General features: G+C 44.0%; 1 protein-coding gene across 3 annotated transcripts in view; it reads right to left on the bottom strand.

Annotated features, from left to right (window-relative positions):
- The window catches only part of CREM (cAMP responsive element modulator), an 80,738-nt gene extending 58,718 nt beyond the window's left edge, over window positions 1-22,020 (bottom strand). Inside the window, exons 1-2 of one of the 3 annotated variants that reach the window (XR_007354902.2) lie at window positions 21,865-22,017; window positions 10,245-10,368 (exon numbers count right to left, since the gene is read on the bottom strand). Coding sequence is in view for 2 of the 3 variants with exons in the window: in XM_048837708.2 (XP_048693665.1) it covers window positions 10,245-10,364 (120 nt within the window). In the remaining variant the exon portion in view is untranslated. Of the gene's footprint in view, window positions 1-10,244; window positions 10,369-21,864 lie in introns of all 3 variants that reach the window. The other 2 variants (XM_048837708.2, XM_048837707.2) reach the window with 2 other exon arrangements.
- Between the last annotated feature and the right edge of the window lie 1,891 nt (window positions 22,021-23,911).

Genomic DNA, 23,911 nt, shown 5'->3' with positions numbered 1-23,911 from the left:
TCTTTTCCATTCCTGGAAGGATATTAAATGAAAAAGAGAAAATACCAGTAGCTGCAGTTCTTTAATCTGGCTCCCTCTGGCTATTTACACTTGTAGTATCTAGGTGCTTACGCTGCACATTCCAGGATCACATAGAAAGTAGTGTTTACTGGAGATACTCGCTCTTTCTATTCACACTGCTTCACACAGGGTTTCAAAAGTATAAAAGGGGAAATGGTCTCAGCCACCCTTTAGTTCTTTTCACTAACGCAGGAATTCTTAACCCAAAATCTAAAGAAGTTAAGAAAGCAAGAGAGGAATGTGAATATGCAGAGGTAACACTATCTAAGAGCAGATCTACACTTAAAATGCTGCAGCAGCTTCTCCCATCGGTGTAGTTAATCCACCTCTGCGAGAGGCTGTAGCTACATGGAAAGGAGACGCCCTCTTGTTGACATACCACTGTCTGCATAGTGGCTTAGGTCAGTATAACTGCATTGTTCAGAGGTGTGGATTTTTCACAACCCTGAGAGACACAGTTATACAGATGTAAGTTTATAGTGTAGACCTGGCCTAATAATTATAGTTGTGGAAATATAACTTCTGTCACGTTGAGGTAGTCCACATATTTTCATTTGTAGAAGTTTGGTAACAGTACCACCCCAAAAAAGGGCACAGATGTTCTAGGTGAACAAGAACTTCAGAACTGCTAAAATGAACAACAGCTCTGGATACCAGGTCCAGAGAGTATTAGAAGGGACTTGTGACAGGTTAGTCTGCCCTTTAAGGGCAGTGGTGCCAAAGGGTCAGCCCACCACCCAATTATATGGCATGGTCCTTTAATGTTTTGAGAGGTTTGGGGGTATGCAAGGATCTAGGAAATAAGAGGTATTGCTGGAGAGGAAGAAGTCCTGGCAATAAACAAAATGTGGGAGAAAGTCAGTAACTGTTTCTTTAAGGGTCCAGGACTAGTGAACTTGCAGAGTGGGTGAGGCAACCTACTGGGGATGAGCTGGAAGAAGGAGACTGGCATATATGCTACCTCCACCCCTCAGCAGGGTAGACGCCAGCAGTAGAAGGCTGCCTACTGAACCCTCCAAGTCCGAGGACTAATTGGGAGAAAGGGGCCAGCTGGAGGAGAAACTGGCTAAGGTTCTATAGAAGGCCTAAATTACAACCCAGCTCCAGGGAGGAGAACTGGAGACGCCTACCTTAAGGAGAAACAGAGAGACTGCCTAAGTTTCAATCCAATTTTGGGGAGGAGATATAGTGACTTCTGTCTTAAAAGAGGGTTACCATTTAGGCTACCACTACACTATGAGCTAGAGGTGTGATTCCCCTGTTCGTGTACACCTACTTGTGCTAGCTCTCATCAAGCTAGCATGAGTATACACAGCAGCATAGCCATGGTAGTAGAGGCTTAGCTAAGCTTGCTGAGCAGAAACCCACCTGAAATTGATGGGTAGGACTCTGCTGCTGTGATACCCTGGCTACACTGCTATTGATACTCATACTAGCTCAGTCAGAGTGTACCCAAGCAGGGCAATCACACCCCTGGATTGTACTGTAGACCCAACCTTAGGCCCTGCCTACACAGGCAAGTTTCTGCACAGTAAAGCAGCTTTCTGCACTGTAACTCCCAAGGTGTACACAGTGCCAAGCCACTTAGTGCGTAGAAACTGCGCAGCAGCAGCGCTTTTAAAAAAAAAACCCCGACGAGAGGCGTACAGCTTTCTGCGCTGGGGGTACAGGGCTGCGGTGCCACTGTAGACACCCTGGTCGATTACAGCGCTGCAAATGGCCTCCAAGAGATGTCCCAAAATGCCTGTTCTCGCCTCTCTGGTCATCAGTTTGAACACTACTTCTCTGCCCTCAGGTGACCAACGGTCATCCTCACCCCATTAAATTACTTTGGAATTTTGAAAGTCCCTTCCTGTTTGCTCGGTGATGCATGCAGTGGTCTCAGCGCATTTTTCCAGGTGGCTATGCCTGCTCCATGCACTAGGCGATCCCCTGCTTAGAGCAATGCCGAGCTGCTGGAGAGGAGAGGAGGCTGTCCAGTCCCAGCTGTGTTCCAGCCATAGGAATTATGATACCTACGGACAGATTTCACAATGCATGACAGAAAGGGACACTGACCAGGACACACTGCAGTGCAGGGTCAAAGTGAAGGAGCTGCAGAACGCCTACCACAAGGCGCAGGAGGCAAACTGACGCTCTGGTGGTGCGCCCACGAGTTGCCAATTCTACAAAGAGCTGGACGCGATACTCGGCAGCGATCCCACGTCCACTGCGAAGACCACTGTGGATACTTCGGTGGCTCGCATGCCAGTTGAGATTGGACCGAGCCAGGAGGAGGAAATCTTGGACAAAGATGTGGAGGGGGAGGGGGACCCAGAGGCAGAGAATGACTTGGAGGTCAGAGATGCAGCCAGGAGCTCTTTTCTACCCCGAAGGAGGCCAGCCAGTCACAGCTGTCAGATGTTGGTGAAGTGCAAACAGGAAAGGAGGCCCCTGGTAAGTGGATTTGATATGGGAAATCGCTGAAGCGAGTTGTTGGGGGCAGAAGGGTTGCAGAAATCAGGCTTGTCTCCCCCCGCATGCCTATTTTGAGCAGCGGAACACGCTGTTGATAGACTCCCTCACTTCATAGGAATCTCCCTCAGAGATCTCCAGGAAACTCTCGTGGAGATACTGAGCAACCCGCTGCCACAAGTTCCTCGGCAGAGCTGCTTTGTTTCTTGCCCCATTAATGGTAACTTTCCCGCACCACTGTGCCATTATAGGTGGTGAGGGGGAGGAACCATTGCTTCACACAGGCAAGCCACTTAGGGGCCAGGGCAGAAGCCACAGTCTTGGAGAAGACTCTCCCTTGATTCCCTGCTCACCCTCAGCAGCGAGATATCTTCCATAATGATCACATCCTATGGAAAGTGTGGGGACAGGAATGATTATCAGGCCTCACCTACAGTGCTGGCTCTCCCCAAGAGCCACGTGCCCAGTGTACAGCAGGGTCTGGGAAGAGTGATTTACCTTGCCCCTGCAGCTACTTACCATTTTGGGGGTCTTGTGGCTCATGTGTGCTTGCCTAGGGTCAGCCAGTTAGTGACAGGTGTGAGAGTACTGGCTGTATTTTAAATTACTGATTCAGTGTTCTCCGTGTTGCAAACAATACGGTTTCTGCACAATGTTGCATTTAAACTTCACAGAGATGACCTTGGGAGCCCAGCCTCCTTCTTTATTATCAGCGACTGAACTGCTGCACAGAATTAGAAAGCGGCCAAGAAGAACTAAAGAGACTTTCTGCATGATGTTATGATGCACTCCGCCGCCGAGAAACAGGAATTGAAGGAGTGGCGGGACAGCAAGAAGAGGAACCGAAAGGAGAACGCGGCATGCCAGAATGAAGCCATGGAGCGGCTCTTAAAGGTTATGGAGTGCCAAGCAGAGACACTCCAGGCAATACTAGCTCTGCAAACCGAGCAGAGCTCTCCGCTCCCGTCCTCCCCTGCAGCTGCTGTCGCAAAACTCTTTCCCATGTGTCCTCCAGATACCGCCAACACACTCTTATCAACGTTCTGGCTCCAGTCTCTACCCACAGCATTCCATTCCTTCCTCCTCACAGGCCAGAACTGTGGATTCCCAGTACACACTGCACTCAACACCCTTAACTCTTCAGTTTGGCCCTGCTGAAGTACTGTACCTGCTGCACTGTACTCCAAAGGAGAAGGCTGGATCTGATCCCTGGACATACACAAATCTTTAGCCATCCCAGGACCCCACCTCCTCCTGGGACCTTCCCTTCCCGCATCCCTCTCACTGCTGACTTTTTTGTTTGTTTGACTCTCTCCTCCAGTTGTTGCTTTTTAATAAAAAATTGTGTTGGTTTGAAAGCAATCTTTATTCTATTAATTGAAAGCAAAAAGAGCCCTGCAAAGCAACATACAATTATATTAAGCCCACATATTGCATTGTCTGCACCAATTATCTCCAAGCATTACAGGCACTGCACTCCCAAACATAGCAACAAATATTAGTGGCTTTCAGTGTCAAATTGCTGCCTCAAGGCATCCTTGATCCTTATGACCCCGTGCTGCACCCTTCTAATAGCCGTGGTCTCTGGCTGCTCAAACTCAGCCTCCAGGCACTGAGCCTCTGCGCTCCTGCCCTGAGTGAAATTTTCACCCTTCCCTTCACAAATATTATGGAGCGTACAGCATGTGGCTATAAGCATAGGAATATTGTCATCGGCCAGGTCCAGCTTCCCATAGAGGCAGCGCCAGTGGGCCTTTAAACAGCCAAAAGGACACCCAACAGTAATTCTGCACTTGCTCAGCCTGTTGTTGAACTGCTCCTTGCTGCTGTCAAGTTGCCCCATGTATGACTTCATAAGCCACGGCATTAAGGCTTAGAAGGAATCTCTCAGGATCACAATGGGCATTTCGACTTCACCTACGGTGATCTTCTGGTCCGGGAAGAAAGTCCCTGCTTGCAGCTTCCTGAACATGCCAGTGTTCCAAACGATGCGTGCATCATGCACCTTTTTGGACCAGCCTGCGTTAATGTCTGTGAAACGCCCATGGTGATCCACAAGCACCTGGAGAACCATTGAGAAATACCCCTTGCAATTAATGAACTCTGTGGATAGGTGGTCTGGTGCCAGAATTGAAATATGTGTGCCATCTATCGCCCCTACACAGTTGGGGAAGCCCATTTGTGCAAAGCCATCTACAATGTCAAGCGCGTTGCCCAGAGTCACGGTCTTTCAGAGCAGGATGCAATTAATGGCCCTGCAGACTTCCGTCAGCACAGGTCCAATGGTAGACTTTCCCACTCTGAACTGGTTAGTGACTGATTGGTAGCAGTCTGGAGTAGCCAGCTTCCACAGAGCAATCGCCACGCGCTTCTCCAACGGAAAGGCAGCTCTCATTCTCATATCCTTGCGCTGCAGGGCTGGGGCAAGCTCATCACACTGTCCCATGAATGTGGCTTTCCTCATCCAAAAGTTCTGCAGCCACTGCTCGTCATCCCAGACATGCATCATTATGTGATCCCACCACTCAGTGCTTGTTTCCCGAGCCCAAAAGCGGCATTCCACTGTGGTCAGCACCTCCGTGAAAGCTACAAGCAATCTCATGTTGTAGCTAGGAAGCGTGGCGAGATCAGTCACACTCCTCTTGCCTTTGTAGTTTAAGGAATAACTCCACTGCCATGCGTGACGTGTTGGTCAGAGTGAGCAGCATACTGGTCAACAGTTTGGGATACATTCCTGCAGCCCGAAAAGGCAGGGAGCGCAGTACACAAACCGTTGAAAGATGGCGCCAAATGCAGACAGAAGCACAGGGATTGCTGGGATGCAAAGCAATGCATCACGGGGCACTGGGACAGGACTCAGGATGCCCCATGACCCTCTCCGCCTTCCCACAACTATTAGCAGCTGAAGAGGAAGAGGTGTTCTGTGGGATAGCTGCCCAGAGTGCACCACTCCGAATACCGCTGCAAGTGCCGCAAATGTGAACACACTATTGCGCAGGAACCTGACAGTGTGAACACACAACAGCGGTTTCCCGTCAGCGCTCTCTGAGCGGTGCTGTAACTGCCGGCGCTATAACTCTGCCAGTGTAGACATACCCTTAGAGTACTACCCCAGCTCCCAGAAGGAGCAAGAATGATTACAAGGATTTTTAAAGAGACCAAAAGTGAGTGTGAACTGGGATGACTGAGTGAGTTACACTGTAGACTTAATAAACACTCAATAAAGCAGACCCCAGAAAGGGGCTACATGTTTTGAACAAATCTAGTTGGGTAATTGATTGAAAGAACCCAGGAAGCGCTGAGTGAGATACACCAGCAGAGAGGTGAGGAGCCACAAGGGTGTGTGCTGGAGGACAGTCCCCATGACAGGATTGCAACCTCATTCTCCCAAATCAGGCTTCATTTGAATGGGGAAAAAACGGTTTAAATCCCACATAGAGCCTCAAGTAGCAGCTTTACAAAATGTTAAGATGAAGACCATCAGAAGGCATATTATATCTCCTGGTGGACGAACATCTGCCAGGTCACAGCAATTCTGAAACACAGTCACACTGGAGTCAAATTCTGAACTGTGATGGACAGATTCCTGATCTCATATGCATATGCCCCCAAAGAAGAAAGAAACTGTGAACAGATTTGGTGATATATAGATAACTTAAGACCCAGTGGACACTTAAAGTATGGGGCATAACTTCCCTGGATGTAAATAAGGCTCAGTGAAAATACAGACAAGCTAGTACCCAGAAAGAGCTGGAAGTAGGAGAGAGACTATGTTAGCCATCTAGTTTCCATAACCAGGACTTCACCCAAATTCATGTCTAGGGATCTGGTGACTTTCACTGGCTGGTAATGTACCAATTGAAGTAATTACCAATTGAAGCCTATGTGGTGCCTGTCACAGGACTGATCCTTTAAGAGGGAATCAGGGACCCACCTACCTGTGACAAACTCCTGTAACAAAAAATGAGCCAACTTATACCCACCGGGATCCAACTAAATCCTTAAGTGACTTATTGCCAGTTGTTTAGCTAATGTGCCTCATTAAGGGTTACTAGCACTCAGTTGGGCTCTAGAAAACAGGAAGTGCCTGAGAAGAGTAGCTCTCAGGAGAGCACACCAGAGCAAGGAATCTGGATGGGGTGTTCTCAGAGAGAATAGCTCCTCAGCAGCAGGAGGAGGAGGAGGAGAAGGGATGATAACAATGAAAAGGGAAAGGGAATAATGCCAGGAGTCTGAGGGGCTGCAGCTGGCTGGACAAAAGTGGCTGCAGGTGAGTGCTGCAGCAGATTAAGGTAGAGACCGGACCGGACCCAGAGAACCACAAGCCCCACAGAGGAGGGCTGTGTAAACCCCAAACTCAATAGGAGAGACTTTCTATTTCAAATATATTTCGATTTAATAAAGTAGAACCACAACAGGGGAACTTTGTTTTTCATTCTTTTGGACTGTGTGGCATTCTTACGGGAAATTGAGGTAGGAAGAACCTATAGTGCCACGCTCAGCCAGCAGGAGGCATATGGGTGCAGCCACCACCCCAAAACAATGCCCTATATTTAGTGGGTAGTCTCAATTCAGTTTTTAATTCATAGGTGTTGTGACAAAGTTCCTGCTCTACCTTGGTGGGTCTTGCACTTATTGGCAGATTTGTTCGCCTGGGAGCTTCACGGCAGCCCTCAGCTTGGCCGTTTTTCTGAATTCACAGTCCAGATCGACGACTCCTGTGTCTGACCAGCAGTTGGGAGGATTTGCGGGGAAACTGGGCCTGCCCTCTACTCCGGGTTCCAGCCCAGAGCCCTGTGGAATGCAACTGTCTAGAGTGCCTCCTGGAGCAGCTGTGCGAAAGCTACAACTCCCTGGCCTCCTCCCAACACCTTCTTTATCCTCACCATAGGACCTTCCTCCTGGTGTCTGATAATGCTTGTACACCTCAGTCCTCCAACAGTCCGCGTTCTCACTCTCAGCTCCTAGTGCCTCTTGCTCCCAGCTCCTCACACGCACACCACAAACTGAAGTGAGCTCCTTTTTAAAACCCAGGTGCCCTGATTAGCCTGCCTTAATTGATTCTAGCAGCTTCTTGATTGGCTGCAGGTGTTCTCATCAGCCTGTCTTAATTGTCTCCAGAAGGTTCCTGATTGTTCTGGAACCTTCCCTGTTACCTTACTCAGGGAAAAGGGAACTACTTAGCCTGGGGCTAATATATCTGCCTTCTATTACTCTCCTATAGTCATCTGGCCCAACCCTGTCACTGTGTACATGTCACAGAAATCACTACCACAAATAGGACCTTTATTAGTTAAAGTAGAGAAGGCCAAAAATAGGATGAGTTTTCAGAAAGAACTACCTTCTAACCTTTATACCTGACTTTCCAAGTCAAGATTGAAGAGAACAGGGATGAATGGGTGCGTCTGGTGTGTGTGTAAACTGCATGGGCAATATGGAGAAGTTTGGATTGCAGCTGATACACAATTTCTATGGAGAAACAGATACAACACCCTTCTGGGTGCTGCCAATCTGAGTCCTTTCACAATATCACAAGCACTAACCTGATAAGCACACAAAAAGGACAGGTCACTTGAGTAGGTACTACGGCAGAGCAGTTGGCACAGTCCACAGGGAGCCAGAGACTAACACAGGAATGCATCCTGCTCACACAGGGGTTATGCCAATAAACTGTATTTGGATAAAATAGGCATCTCAGAAGCATTGTCTGGATTAAAAATAAACATGTGATGGAAAGCCATAGGAGTTGAATGGCACTGAAGTACTGTAGTATTCCAAAGGATCAGGATATAAATACTGACCAGCATACTGGAATGTTAGTAGCAATTTCCTTTAAATGAAGATCATAGAGAAAAACCTGAAGCTTTTATGGAGCTCACCTAATATATCAAACTAAAGTTTGATTTTTTTAATTGTCACCTCCATTCTATTAATCAGCAAAACACTTTTCCAGAGAATATCTAAAGTTTTTTAAAAAATAAAAAAAATCCAGAAAGTGCCATCAAGTGCATAGGGAAGAAACATAAGCAATGATTCTAAGATGTTTTGCCTGCAGAATTGGACTCATTTTGAGTAAACAAGAAGACTGGGGGAAAAAAACAAAAATTATCTTCACCCATTATCGTAAATTGCTAAATCAAGCATCTCCAAATTCTAGGATACATGAGGTTCATCTCCTCCCTCTAATCCTGTAGCTGCCTCAACTTAATAGGACACCGTTATCAGTTAACTACTGGATAGCAGTACTTCCAAGAACATGGAAAGACAGCCTACTGGCTTCCATTACAGTGCTATCCTGAGAAACTCTTGAAGTGTTACTTCTGTGAATGACTTACAATAATGTGCTGTAAGAAAAGGAGTACTTGTGGCACCTTAGAGACTGACCAATTTATTTGAGCATGAGCTTTTGTGAGCTACAGCTCACTTCATCGGATGCATACTGTGGAAAGTGTAGAAGATCTTTTTATACACACAAAGCATGAAAAAATACCTCCCCCCACCCCACTCTCCTGCTGGTAATAGCTTATCTAAAGTGATCAATCTCCTTACAATGTGTATGATAATCAAGGTGGGCCATTTCCAGCACAAATCCAGGGTTTAACAAAAAAGTCGGGGGGTGGGGGGGTAGGAAAAAACAAGGGGAAATAGGTTACCTTGCATAATGACTTAGCCACTCCCAGTCTCTATTCAAGCCTAAGTTAATTGTATCCAATTTGCAAATGAATTCCAATTCAACAGTCTCTCGCTGGAGTCTGGATTTGAAGTTTTTTTGTTGTAATATCGCAACTTTCATGTCTGTAATCGCGTGACCAGAGAGACTGAAGTGTTCTCCGACTGGTTTATGAATGTTATAATTCTTGACATCTGATTTGTGTCCATTTATTCTTTTACATAGAGACTGTCCAGTTTGACCAATGTACACGGCAGAGGGGCATTGCTGGCACATGATGGCATATATCACATTGGTGGATGTGCAGGTGAACGAGCCTCTGATAGAATTATAACATTCATAAACCAGTCGGAGAACACTTCAATCTCTCTGGTCAATCCAGACTCCAGCGAGAGACTGTTGAATTGGAATTCATTTGCAAATTGGATACAATTAACTTAGGCTTGAATAGAGACTGGGAGTGGCTAAGTCATTATGCAAGGTAACCTATTTCCCCTTGTTTTTTCCTACCCCCTCCCCAGACGTTCTTGTTAAACCCTGGATTTGTGCTGGAAATGGCCCACCTTGATTATACACATTGTAAGGAGATTGATCACTTTAGATAAGCTATTACCAGCAGGAGAGTGGGGTGGGGGGAGGTATTTTTTCATGCTTTGTGTGTATAAAAAGATCTTCTACGCTTTCCACAGTATGCATCCGATGAAGTGAGCTGTAGCTCACGAAAGCTCATGCTCAAATAAATTGGTTAGTCTCTAAGGTGCCACAAGTACTCCTTTTCTCTTTGCGAATACAGACTAACACGGCTGTTACTCTGAAACCTGTAATAATGTGCTGTACTACCTGTGGCCCTTATTCTGCTATGTCCATAACATAGCAGTCATCGTTTGGGACTATATCTTTATTGTTTTTAATATGAAATCACTACTCCAAGAACAAAAGACTGATACAGGATAGGGGGATTTAATGATGAACTGTAGAAAAGTATCATGTTCACCCAAAAGCAAGTAACAATTATAAATGATCATTTTTGTTTTTCTTAGCTTCCTGTATGTCAAATTACCTGAGCTATGGGGGGAATCTGACTTTGGCCTGGCTGATTTTGTATGCAAACAGCATCGCTCTCTGCCACAGAATCTGTTGCACTTCCATCCTGTTGCGATTCAACCATTTCCATGGTCATTTGTCTAAAAATAAATAATATAGTGCAAGGAAATGAATTCAGACCTGAAGAAGGGATATTTATTTCAACTCTATTAAATTATTTTTCTCCTCAACTCCCAATTTCAGCTCTTTAAAATATCTGACAAAAGAGCAACCCAACAGTATCCTAGCATCACAGTGTGTTGCCATGCATGACCTGTAAATTAGGAATCAAGCTCACTCTCTTGGCTAGCAAGGACTAGATGCAGCGTGTAAGCAATACTCCCAGCACTGAGTAAGGAAATCAAAGCCTCATTCTCTAGCAACCCATTATGTCCAGATACTAGCTTGCGCTGCTGATTCCAGGAAGAGACCTATCCAGCCCTTCCATATGGGGAAGGGGAGTGGAAGGAACATTAAAACAAGGGGAACTGAAGATGAGAAGAGAAACTGGGAAAAATGGTGAGAAAACCTGGATTTGTGCTGGAAATGCCCCACCTGTTGATCACTTTAGATAAGCTATTACCAGCAGGACAGTGGGGTGGGAGGAGGTATTGTTTCATATTCTCTGTGTGTATATAAAGTCTGCTGCAGTTTCCACGGTATACATCTGATGAAGTGAGCTGTAGCTCACGAAAGCTCATGCTCAAATAAATTGGTTAGTCTCTAAGGTGCCACAAGTACTCCTTTTCTTTTTGGGAAAAATAAGAGGACCATTCTGAGGAACCCTGAGGGAAAAATATCTGGCAACTATTTATTCAGTCAGATCTATAAAAGAAGCAGTAGTGCATAGATTCAGTATAGTATAAGTGGAAGTGACAATTAGATATCCAGGAAGAATTGGTTAGAAATTTTTATCTTTTCTTTATTCAATTGGGTTAGATAAGTCATAATACTGTGTATCCTGCAATGGACACAATCAGATCCACAAGATTATACCTAACAAGTGAATATTTATTCTGGATTACCATGTCTGGATTGTGTTTTATTTTGTTTTGTGATGAAAGCAAAACCTCATTCAATTCCTATTTGTATAAATTAGCCACTGGAGAGATATACCAGAGTAGGAAATTATTAAAATATTGAGACATCTGAAAAGTGTTGACAGAAATATTGTACATAAATCCTACTGTTCTGTCCCACTAAATAGAAATATCATCCTCCTTTAGACAAAAAATAATTGTATTATGTACTTTTGTCTCTTTTGCTAACAGTAATTCCAAACATGAAGATCTCATATTCAGGACACTGAACTGATTTTGTTTTGAACCAAATGACAGATGTTTAACACTTAATTTTTAAATTGGTATCAGCAACTCTCTTGTGATTTTTTATCCTGTAAATCTTAAACCTACACTTGGGTATTTTACATCAATTGAAACACATAAACCGAAAGACTCTGTTAGTGGAGAAAACTTTCAAATATATCGGCTACACAAAAACACAATTACCTTACAGTTGTTTTTCCATGATATTTCTTGACACACTTGCTCATAATGGATGGTGGGAGTGTTTAAAACAAGAGCTTGGTTTTCCTCAGCTCACTTTCTCACCTACTGAACACTGCAGTGAAGTTATGATGTTGAAGTTGTGATGTCACAATCATCACCATAGCAACAAACCAATGTCACAAACAGTATACAGCTTTCACTGCAGGCTCAAGGAGAAGTGTGACATTAAAAGAGAGATCTTGTTCAAACATACCAAATATTATAGGAAATGCAGGAAAAGACCAGACAAGGAAAGGAAAATCACCTATTTGTTGTTCTAATTTTTCTGAAGATATAATATGACAGGGTTCCTATTCTTGGGTCTTCTGCTATCATGTGAGACAAGCAGGAACTCCCTGTTTCAATGGTTTGAGGCCCCTGAAGAACCCATACATATTTTTAATGCACAAGCCAACTCCTAGTATCTCAATGCTCTCTGTTATTTCTTGGAGTGAGAAACAAATAGCTCCTTAAACACTACACATAATTTATGTCCAAAATAAGTCATCAAAATGTTTGTCTTCCACTATGGTTGAGAAGGAATCAAGTTAAAAGATATCATCAGAGAAGCAGAATTACAGGTAATTTTCGTATCTCTAAGAATACCATCTTGACCAAATACACAAAAATGCCTGCCTCCTTCCATCTCAAGCCCCCCCCGTGCTGATCTCAGGTTTCAGTAAGTCTCTTAGTAAGTAGGTCTTGAGTTATTTATGGCTTTAATGGTTAAAACTGCCAGCTTGAATTCTATCAGAAAATTCTCAGGAAGCTACTGCAGCTCACAGAGTGCTAGCATTCATACACTGTTAAAGTAAAGTTCCTCTTAAACGAGCTTGTTTCCAAATGGTGTCAGTGTATACACAATGAGGAATGTATTACAGTAGTCTATCTTTTGTGTAGTTTGTTAGAAAAATTTAATACATCAACAGCGGTTCTAATTCAATCCATAATAATACAGTATTCAATATTTATCCAGATGGTACCTCCTGCATTCCTGTTTCTTCTTGTGAATTCCTTTCCCCTGGAAATAAAGCTAAAATAATAGTACAGTCAAAATCTTTGGCTGTTGAGAGCACTGGTGCTCAGTTTGCACCAAGGACTTAATCAGAGGAGAGTGTATAACTTTAAATGGGGCAATTCTGGATTGACTCATAGGCTACTCTGAAGATCTCCTACTGTATCCAGCCACTTCTTCCTACAGCACATGTAAGTGAGAAGAGTATCTTGCTGAATTACTGTACTTCTTATACACATACCCAGTACAGTAATAGGCAACAATCTGGGAAGAAATAGTCTTTCTCCCAGAAATTTCACTATGGCCCAAGACTCAGCCTTGAGGACACTAGTTGTTTAATATGTACATCCAAAAGGATGTCCCCGTAGATCAAAACAGCTTAAATACCAGGATCAATAATGTAGTTAGTATGCATTACCAACATAGTCACTAAAACTTTCTTCTGGAATTAAGAGTAGGATCCTGATTATTTTACCCGATGCAGCTCCAAAATCATACCTTCATATTTCATATCCAAGATTGTCTGTCGCTCAGAGATAAGGTTTAGTTCAAAATTACTAATTTTACCCCCGTCCCACGGAAAATGTTCCATTGGCTTCTCTTGGCAAGGATCATCTATCATGCTGTAGAAAGTGACATGTTTCCAATTTTACTACTTTATTGCTTTGGGCTTGATTTAAGTCTGGACCCATACATCCATTAGTTAGAAATGTAGCACTTTTCTCGCTTTGGTGAAAAGACAGTCTCCATTAGCTGTTGAATGTCATTGCTTGTTGCTCTAAGTATCATTGAAACAAAAGCAATAAAGTGTTTGAGGAAAATGCCTATCTAGTTCTGTAATCTTGACAGTATCTTTTATTTCCCAGATAGGGACTTAATCCCTTATGGATTGCTGAAGGTGCTCCTCCTACAGAAAAGTTGTATTATTCCATTTGTTTTTGACACCTCCATGATCCTTCCAGATCTTTCTAAGGGCAAGTCTTTCATGTAGTATAGACAGCTAAACACTTAACTAATTTCAGTTCACGTGTCTGTTATTAGATGTATGTACAGTTAAACTGTACTGCTGTAAATAGTGAAGACAACTAAAAAATTTAAAAAAGTATCTCTCTGATATCTGCAGCCTTACAAAATATGACAAGAAAGAGGACTGTATTTTTATTATGCTCTAGATTTTAGTTAAAACTCATGGGAAATTAGAACGCAAATCTCAGATGCAGAACACAATTAAAATACACTTTAGCCACACCTAAGCATGGGAATCTATTCAAATGTATTCTCCAGAGATACAGCTGAATATACTCTGGATTTTAGGTAGACAGATGATTTACTATTTTTAATCTTCAGCACAGCTAAATAGCACTAGAATTGTTTATATTGTCTTTTTTCTGGTATTCCTGAGATTTGTTAATACCACTGCTCTCCTAAAACATCACTTCTGGCCAAGCCATTATTGTTATTATTTTCAAGAGGAAATTAATTTAAATGTCAACAGCGTGTGAACGCATGCACTTGTTGAACAAAATGTTAAACTGAGCACAGAAATTGCCTTCTCCAAGTATGAAGGTCAAATGAAACCTGAAACTTTGGGCCTGTAAAAGACAAAGCTTCAAAAAGGTAAATAGCCATTTAAGTCCCCTTGACATAAACTTGTATAAAAGGCCTGACTAAAAACAAAGTTGCAGTATAACAGCTGCATAATATAAAGACATAGTGCAAGACAAAGGACCTATTTTGGTTGGCATATCTGAAAATAGCAAGGCAGGTGATATGTTTTTCCAAAAGACTATTAAAACTGTTCTCAATATCAAGCAACCATGAAACAGACAGTTATTAATTTAGTACAGACTCTACCAAAATGGAAGACTTTTTCTTCCTATAATGTAAGCAGAGTTTTGATTAGAAGCAAACCACCGATGACAAAGGAAATGTATTGGCAGATCCACTGCTCCTAAATTTAAAACAAGGCTCTACATCGGGGTGGGCAAATTACAGCCCGTGGGCCAGATCCGGCCCGTCAGTGCTTTGTATCTGTCCCCCAGGATTGATGCCCCCAGGGCGCCACGGGCCCTGCGTCAGTCCAGGAAGCAGCTGGCACCACGTCCCTGCAGCCCCTGGGAGTGTGGGAGCAGAGGGCTCTGTGCGCTGCCCTCGCCTGCAGCCACCGCCCCCCACAGCTCCCATTGGCCGGGAATGGGGAGCTTTGGGAGTGGTACCTGATGACAGAGATCACATTGTCTGGAAAATCAGGAACAATAAACAGTTTCTATTTGTTTTTTAAGGAAGACTGATCTTTCAAACCATTATAACTTTATAGGCCTTGCATATGGACTTAACCCTAAATTCAAAAATTGATTTTATATAAACATGGTTTAATTACAAATCAGCTACATATCATGAGATTTATTTCAATATTAAATATTAATAGGATTGTTATATTTTTCATCTGGGTTGCTTATTACCTTTCAAAAGTTACGAGGCAATTCATTGATATTAATTCGGCGGGATTTTTATATTAACACACACAAGTTACATGACTGCACTTCCATGAATTATGGTTGAAAATATATTCTGTAATTTAATGTAAGGCAAACGTATGTGTTTTTTTGCCTGGAGATGGTGAGGAAAAATCACAGGGCTGGAAACATATATGCCTATTTTCTCTGTCTCACTAATGACACTGTAATAACTTATTGTGACATTGTTTATTGTGTACCTAGTATTGAGATTTTGCAGTTTGAGTAACAGGTACACTCTGCATTTGGAAATGTGTTTATCTGTGTCTTTACTGTTAAATTTGCAGTACTTAACTTTCTCAGAGTGTCAGGAAATCTGAACTCCTCTAAGGAAATGCTTTTACTGTTTGAAAACATATTAAATTATATTGCATTGTGATTTGTTTCGTTTATGTATCAGTTTCTTTAATCGAGTGTTTTTGAAGTTTATTTCAGCTTGTGGGATGGATGTTTGGCACTGGCCTCATATCAGAACTATGTTGACATACTGCTCAATTGAGAAAATGCCAGTACATTAAGAGTGTTACTGACAAGAGATTTTATATGTGGAAATAGCTTGAAAACAGCATCAATAAAGATGTCAGACATGTAAAAGAGAAAAACGAGAGGCAGAAGTAACCCTCTTCTACCCTTCCTCCCAAAATAAACTTCACAGCCAGAAAATTCATTCCACCAGAAACCTCAGCCTTATGAGCCACAGAAACAGCATTACTGGATAAAAGCCAAGTAGAAGTAGCATTGCTAGAAGGGAAAGCTGATCATGTGTAGAGCCATGCAAATCTGCAGATATCCACGGATATCTACATCTATGGATGCGGATAACCGCAGATCATGTTTGTGGATAGATGCTGTCATAAATATAGGGGGAAGGGTAGCAACCTTTATGTATCCTTGGCAACTGAACTGGGGGGGAAGGATTTGTTTGTTGTTCCCTCTCTGGATGGAGGGAGAAGCCAAGCAGGTACAATATCTCCTGAAAATATACCTGGAATAATCCATCTAAAACCACAGAAACTGTGAGTAGGGCAAGGAAACATGTTATCTTTTGTTTTGGCCCGTGAATTTTCCTATCCTACAGGGGTAGTTTCATTCCTGTTTTTGTAACTGTGAAGTTGAGCCCAGAGGGATCCTCTGTTTTAAATCTTTTTAGTACCCTGTAAAGTTAACTTGCATCCTAATTTTGCAGGTGTGATTCTTTTACTTTTTACTTTATAAATGAAGTTCTTCTTTTAAAAACCTGATTGATTTCAGTGTCCTGAAGACAAAAGGTCTGGTCTGTGCTCACATTGTTAAGACAACTGGTTGGTAGTTTATTCTCAAGCCTCCCCAGGAAAGGGGGTGAAGGGGCTCGTGGAGATATTTTAGGGGGATAAGGATTCCAAGTGACCATTCCCTGAATATTTTGTGTAAATCACTTGGTGGTAGCAGCAATATCAGTCTAAGGAATTAGTGCCTTAGAGAAGTTTTAACCTAAGATGGTAAAATAATCTTAGGGGGTCTTTCATGCGGGTCTCCACATCCGTACCCCAGAGTTCAGAGTGTGAGGGGAAACCCTGACAGATGTAGATCCAAATTTTATATCTAGAACCCTGCAAAGCTGTAGATATCCACTTTGTATCCACAGACCATATTTGTGGATCGTGGATTGGATGCAGATACAAATTTTGTACCTTTTGCGCAGGGCTCCAATCATGGGATGCAAGATAGGCAGATGCCACTCAAATTTGGAGACACGAACCTTTATTTTGAAACTTTTTCTTTCCCACTGAAGGGAGACTGATTAAAAAAAAAAAAAAAAGCTTAGCCCTATAAAGATTAACAAAATACTTTTGAGGAAAATAATTGCATGCTGTTTTTAATTTTGAAATCCTTATAACAAAAAATTAATCTTTAATATTTGTTGATGAGATTTAGCTGCATAACCAGTAATCAAATTGCTCCAGAATTCAGTATGACCTGAAGCATCAGATACCTTAATTAAATACACAGAGCCATTGTAAAATAATTTAGTTTATTCCAGTACACTTTTATGATATAAAATATCAGAATGTATAAATTCTCAACAAAGGTTGCTTAGTAGTAAAGAAACTGCTACTAAATAAAAAGCAGATAAGCTATGTGATTCAGCACTTCCACTGATGTCTCACTGGGTGCATCATTTTTCTGCCTTTGCAAATTTTTCAAATGTCAGATGAACTTTACACATTTTAAGGGTTTTCTTCTTCTGGCTACCAACCCTGTAAACTTCATCCACAGAGTGCAAGGCCTTGTGTTTGAGGGAAAGCTGCAGATAGGAAACTCAGAATCCATTTTTTTATGGATTTCAAGGCTATTATTTTTTCTTCAGGCCAACAAGCAGGGACCAGACAGAAATAGTGTTCAGGAACATGTATCTGTCATGCAAACTGAGCACCACCTGCAGCTCTCTCTATTTAATAGCATCATTCTATTCATTTCATATCAAGACAGTAGTTCTCAGATTAATTTCCATTTTTAGTAGCACTCCCCACTTTTCATCTTCTCCCATATTCCAACATTTTTCCATTCTATTCCTTTTCTCTGAGGACTGTAACAATCTTAGCAAAAAGGGGGAGGGAGGGAAGTCACTGGTATTGGGGCAGGTAAGATGATACATGTCACTCAGGACACACCTGCTCACCTAATACTACAGGTGAGAAAAATTCAATATTAGGCCTGCTGTGATTTTTAGACATGCAACAGCTGTGTCAAAGAACAAAGTGGAGTTCAATCTACAGTTACAGTGTAGATGAGATTACCGTTTAATGTGAAGATCTGGTTGGAACAGCTGTTCAGCTGCATGAGATACAACTGGACTCAGGCCTGCATAAAAGCTTGACAACAGCAGAGTTGGAGCCAAGACACTGACTCAAAGTTTCGGAAAGAGACCTGTTTCTTATCAATCCCACAGGGACCTTCTCTGCCCTTGCCCGCAAGGCTATACCCTAGTTAAAAGGGATCAGGCCCATCCAGATCCCTTCCCAGAGAATTGCCAAGGAAGGCTACCAAGAAAAACGGTGACTCAGTGCCATTCACCCGAAATATTATACAAAACAGGAGTATCCCCAGTAATACACAGACACACATATTGCTTGAGAGTCTGCAATTTACCTTAGCCACTTCCACAAAGTGCTTCCCCCATAACCTGCCACACATAATACCATCCTTTGTGCCCCCCATCCCCTCTTGATGCATATATGCAGTGTTACTCCTACCCTAATCACAGAAGACCTTGCTGAGCCCCTCCCGCAGGCAGTGTGCCCTTACTCCCTCTATACCAGTGGTTCACAACCTCTCTAGACTACTGTATCCCTTTCAGGAGTCTGATTTGTCTTGCGTCCCCCCAAGTTTCATCTCACTTAAAAACTACTTGCTTACAAAATCAGACATAAAAATACAAAAGTGTCGTAACACACTAATACTGGAAAATTGCTTACTTTCTCATTTTACCATATAATTATAAAATAAATTAATTGGAATACTTTGTACTTACATTTCAGTGTACAGTACATAGATCAGTATAAACAAATCATTGTATGAAATTTTAGTTTGTAGCGACTTTCTGTCATAAATATAAAGGGAAGGGTAACCACCTTTCTGTATACAGTGCGATAAAATCGCTCCTGGCCAGAGGCAACATCCTGTTACCTGTAAAGGGTTAAGAAGCTCAGCTAACCTGGCTGGCACCTGACCCAAAGGACCAATAAGGGGAAAAGATACTTTCAAATCTTGGGGAGGGGAAGGCTTTTGTTTGTGCTCTTTGTTTACGTGGTTGTTCTCTCTTGGGTCTGAGAAAGGCCAGACAGAAATCCATCTTCTCCAACCCATCCTAATCCAAGTCTCCAATATTGCAACCAGTATAGGTAAGCTAGGCAAGGCGGATTAGTTTATCTTTTGTTTTATGTGAATTTTCCCTGTATTAAGAGGGAGGTTTATTCCTGTTTTCTGTAACTTTAAGATTTTGCCCAGAGGGGGATCCTCTGTGTTTTGAATCTGAATACCCTGTAAAGTATTTTCCATCCTGATTTTACAGAGGTGATTCTTTTACCTTTTCTTTAATTAAAATTCTTCTTTTAAGAACCTGATTGATTTTTCATTGTTCTTAAGATCCAAGGGTTTGGGTCTGTGTTCACCTGTACAAATTGGTGAGGATTATTATCAAGCCTTCCCGCAGGAAAGGGGGTGTAGGGTTTGAGGGGATATTTTGGGGAAAGACTCCCAAGTGGTCTCTTTCCCTGTTCTCTTTGTTTAAAACGCTTGGTGGTGGCAGCATACTGTTCAAGGACAAGGCAAAGTCTGTACCTTGGGGAAGTTTTTAACCTAAGCTGGTAAGAATAAGCTTTGGGGGTCTTTCATGCAGGTCCCCACATCTGTACCCTAGAGTTCAGAGTGGGGAAGGAACCCTGACACTTCATTAGTGTTTATGTAGCCTGTTGTAAAACTAGGCAAATATCTAAATGAATTAATGTACCCCCAGAAGACCTAGGTATACCCCCCCCCAGGCCTCTGTACCCCTGGTTGAGAACCACTGCCCTATACAAACACTGTGCTCCCTCCCACACACATCACACCAAGTACTGGTGGCCTGCTGCCAGTTGTACACATGTCGTGTGCCAGGGCATCCAAGGCTAACCCTTTACATCAGCATGGACCCTGTTATTGCTCCATGCTACAGCGTGGGAATAACTCTCTTCTCTCTCTCAATAACAAACCAAAGAGAGAATGACACTGAAATGCCGTGATTAGGGCGTCCACTTGAGAGGGGGAGATTTCAGCCCAGTCCCCTGGCTCCAATCACTCTTACATTATTTATCCATAGGGGAACAGCTTCAACAGGAGACACTAAGGGAGCCCCACATCAGAAAATTCCCACAGTTCAGTGGTTAGAAAACTCTCCTGAGCAGAGAAGGCTGGTATTGAACCTCAATCTCCCACATCCCAGGCAAGTGCTCTAACACTGGGATCAGAATAGCAGCCGTGTTAGTCTGTATCCGCAAGAAAAAAAAGGAGTACTTGTGGCACCTTAGAGACTAACAAATTTATTTGAGCATAAGCTTTCGTGAGCTACAGCTCACTTCATCGGATGCATTAATGCATCCGATGAAGTGAGGTTAATGCATCCGATGAAGTGAGGTTAATGCATCCGATGAAGTGAGCTGTAGCTCACGAAAGCTTATGCTAAAATAAATTTGATAGTCTCTAAGGTGCCACAAGTATTCCTTTTCTTTTAACACTGGGATGAAAGTTATACGGTTGGGGACACCACTTCCTCTGGCCGTTTGTGTGGAGTGAAGCAGGCACCTAACTTATTTCTTCAAGCAACAGGTTAGGCAGTGAGCCCGGACAGTTGGTTTCCCTTCATGGGCTGATAAACAGAGATTGATCTGCAGGGAGGAGTCTGACTTATGCCTGGTCTACACACATTGCTTAGGGCTGTGAGAAATTTCATGCTGTGCGACATAGTAGGTTGACCTAACACCTCCTCTCCCCCAACGCACATGCTGCTAGGTCAATGGAAAAATTCTTCCATTGACATAACTACCACCTCTCGAAGGGGTGGATTTACTACAGTGACGGGAAAACCTCTTTCGTCACGGTAATCAGTGTCTCCGCTACTGTCGCTACTCCAGGGGAGCTGCAGCTGTGCCCCTGTAAGACTTCTAGATACGGCCTTAGGAGGTGCCTCGCTCGGTGAGCAGGGGTGGGGTTAGCACATGCCCCTCTGGCCGGGCTCGCTTAGGCGGCTCTTGCTCTAGCTGGCTGGCGTTTGTGGGTCGCATCCTAGGGCGCCTCTCTCCCCTCGTGTATCCTAGTGGGAGTCCAGGCGCGGGACTCCGCTTTGGGGCTGGCGTTGTTGTTCCTGTAATTTTCTAGGTACCTAAATGTTAGGTGCTGTGATGCTCAGCGGTGTCTAAATCCCTTTGGGGAACCCACCCTCAGTCTCTCCGCGCCCCCGATCCTCAGGGGTAAGAGCAGCACTTTCCCATTCCCGGCCTCCCCGGGTGATGTGACGATGAACCTCCCCCCACCAGACTGAAGCGCCTGCACCCTATCGCCGTGAAACTGACCTGCTGACAGAGGGTGTTTAAAGGGGAGGGAGCGAAGCCCAGAGATTCGGAGAAAGGCACGCGTGGGCCCGGGAGTGCTGCGGTGGGGAGCCGAGCTGCTCGGCTGAATCGCACCCTCTACGGAGAGGCAGGCGGCTGGGTAAACAAACCCCTCCGGACGGAGCCCCCTGGGGACTGGGGGGGGGGGCACACACAGCGCGTCTCGCTCTCTCCCTCTCTCTCTCTCTCTCTCACTCACACACACACACACACACACAGAGCCAGGGCGGCCGCTCCCGCCCTCTCCTCTCGCGGCCATGCCTGCCCTCATGCCTCCCTCCTCTCCGCACCCCGGGGCTTGTCTCCCTCGCCAGGCCTCTCCCCCCACCCCCGGCCGGCAAGGGGTCGGGCTGCGCACACACACACACGTGTCCCCGCCCCCTCCCGCACTCACCCGCCGCCCTGTACGTGATGCCCCCGTCACAGGGGGGTGGGGGGGATTGGGCCGGGCGGAGCCGCACGTCGCCTCCACGTCAGCACTGATGCAGCCGCGCCGCCGCGGGGGCGCTGAGGAAATGGCGCCCGCGGCGGCTCCCCGGCCCCGCGGTCACAGGAGGAGGAGCCCAGGCCGAGGCAGCCGGAGCCGCCCGCGCCGATTGGTTACAAACGAGAGTCAACGGCCGGCGCCGCGCCAACCGCCGCCACGGGACCACCAGCCAGGCACCTGATTGGTTGCGGGAGGGAGGCGTCTGTTCTCCCAGGACTCCCCTCTCTCTGTTTGGGGAGGGTGGGTGTCTCTGGGCATCGCACCCCGCTAGCTTGGGGCCTGACCCCATCCCCTCCTCAGAGGCACGGGTAACTTGAGGGGTGCGGGCGGGGCGCCCGCACAGCCTCCATGGGCATTGGCGGGGGTGTGATCTCCTCTGTGAGCCAGGCCGGGGAGGGTGTAACTCCCCTAACACACAGGCATTGGGGAGGGTGTAACTGTGCCCCAGCCCCACAGTCACCCCACGCCCTGGACCCCAGTGGGAAGGGCAGAGGGTTTAGCATCGAGGCTGCTGGGTTTTATACCGAGCTCTGCTGCTGGTTTCTGTGACTTTGGCTCATCGCTTCTCTGCCGCAGTTTACCTTTCTGTAAAATGGGTGTAAACTCTTACCTAAGATGTCTGAGCACGTTAAAATACTTGTGGGGGGGGGGGGCACCAGGAAGCCACTTCCTTTCTATATCATAGAACCTGCTTGTTGTATTAGGAAACCGAATTGTCTGAGAAGTTCTTATATATTTCTTTTCATCTGAAGATATCAAAGTACTGAGGACAGTTCAGCAAGATGTTAAGTGACCTGCTCAAGGATACACTTGTGGAATATCTTTGTATACCAAAAAAATTATCCTTTAATTCACACTGCATTACTAAGAAATGTTTTTGTTTAGGGGTCTTAATCACACATAATACAGTATTTATTTTATATTTTTTAAAAATCCCAAAATGTTAGTATAGTATATCAGAAAGTTGCCAATAGATAAAAGAGAGACTGGTGGCTAAGTTTATGTTCTCTCCCCCTAGAACCAAATAGATACATTTAGTGACTATAAATAATATTTGGTACTTACTGTGCATTTGACATCTTTGCTGTATTCTGGAAGGTATAATATTGGTAGCCTTAATTTTGATTATGCCTAAATTCTATGTAAATATTTGGGCCATGGAGATTATTGCTACTGTTCTAGTTTGTCTTCTCGTACAAATGTTTGTTGTTTCACAGTATACAAAAAGAGAAGAAGGATGATCCTGTGTTAGGGCACTAACTTAGGGACTTGTGAGACCTGGGGTTGATTTACCTGCTTCATCACAACTTCTGTGTGACTTTGGACAAGTCACTTAAGCCCAGATCCTCAAAGATATTTAGGCACATAACTCTTATGAAATCAATGGGAGTTAGTCCCCCAAATACCTCCCAGGATTTCCAATAAGGCCTCTGTAAAATGGGGATAATACTTCCCTACTTCACAGTGGCATTGGGAGGGTAAACACAGTACAGATTTTGAAGAGCTCAGATAAGACACTAATGGGGGCCGATAAGTACAAATATCCCAATGTACAAAATTTTAAGGATATAAACTCTGCAAGTAGTATGCCAATTGTAATATTTGAGACTCAAGTGTTTATACCATATGTTTTACATAGCATGTTTATACAGTACGCAACTTTTATTCTGAAGAGTCACCTCTTAATGCACTGTCCACCAATATGGTGTGTAATAATAATGAATTTCTTCTATGTGCTTGCTTAAGTATTTGAAAACCTATTCAGTAGTGGTTTGGTTTTTTTAAAAAAGCAAAGGTCTGAATTAATTTTCAGATAAATTACTATGATTAATGAGTTGGAAATTGTCAGGACTGGTTATGTTTTGTCCATTCCCATCCTCCCAAGAAAGTAAGTCAGGTTTTCAGTCTCATTCACTGAGTGTGGGAGAAGAAATCTGGGCATCTATCCTGTTTA

Source organism: Caretta caretta, chromosome 2, assembly GCF_965140235.1.
Source record: "Caretta caretta isolate rCarCar2 chromosome 2, rCarCar1.hap1, whole genome shotgun sequence".
In the NCBI taxonomy this organism is placed as follows: Eukaryota; Metazoa; Chordata; order Testudines; family Cheloniidae; genus Caretta; species Caretta caretta.
The sequence above is the reverse complement of the archived record's forward strand: the minus strand, read 5'-3'. Positions and strand labels throughout refer to the sequence as shown.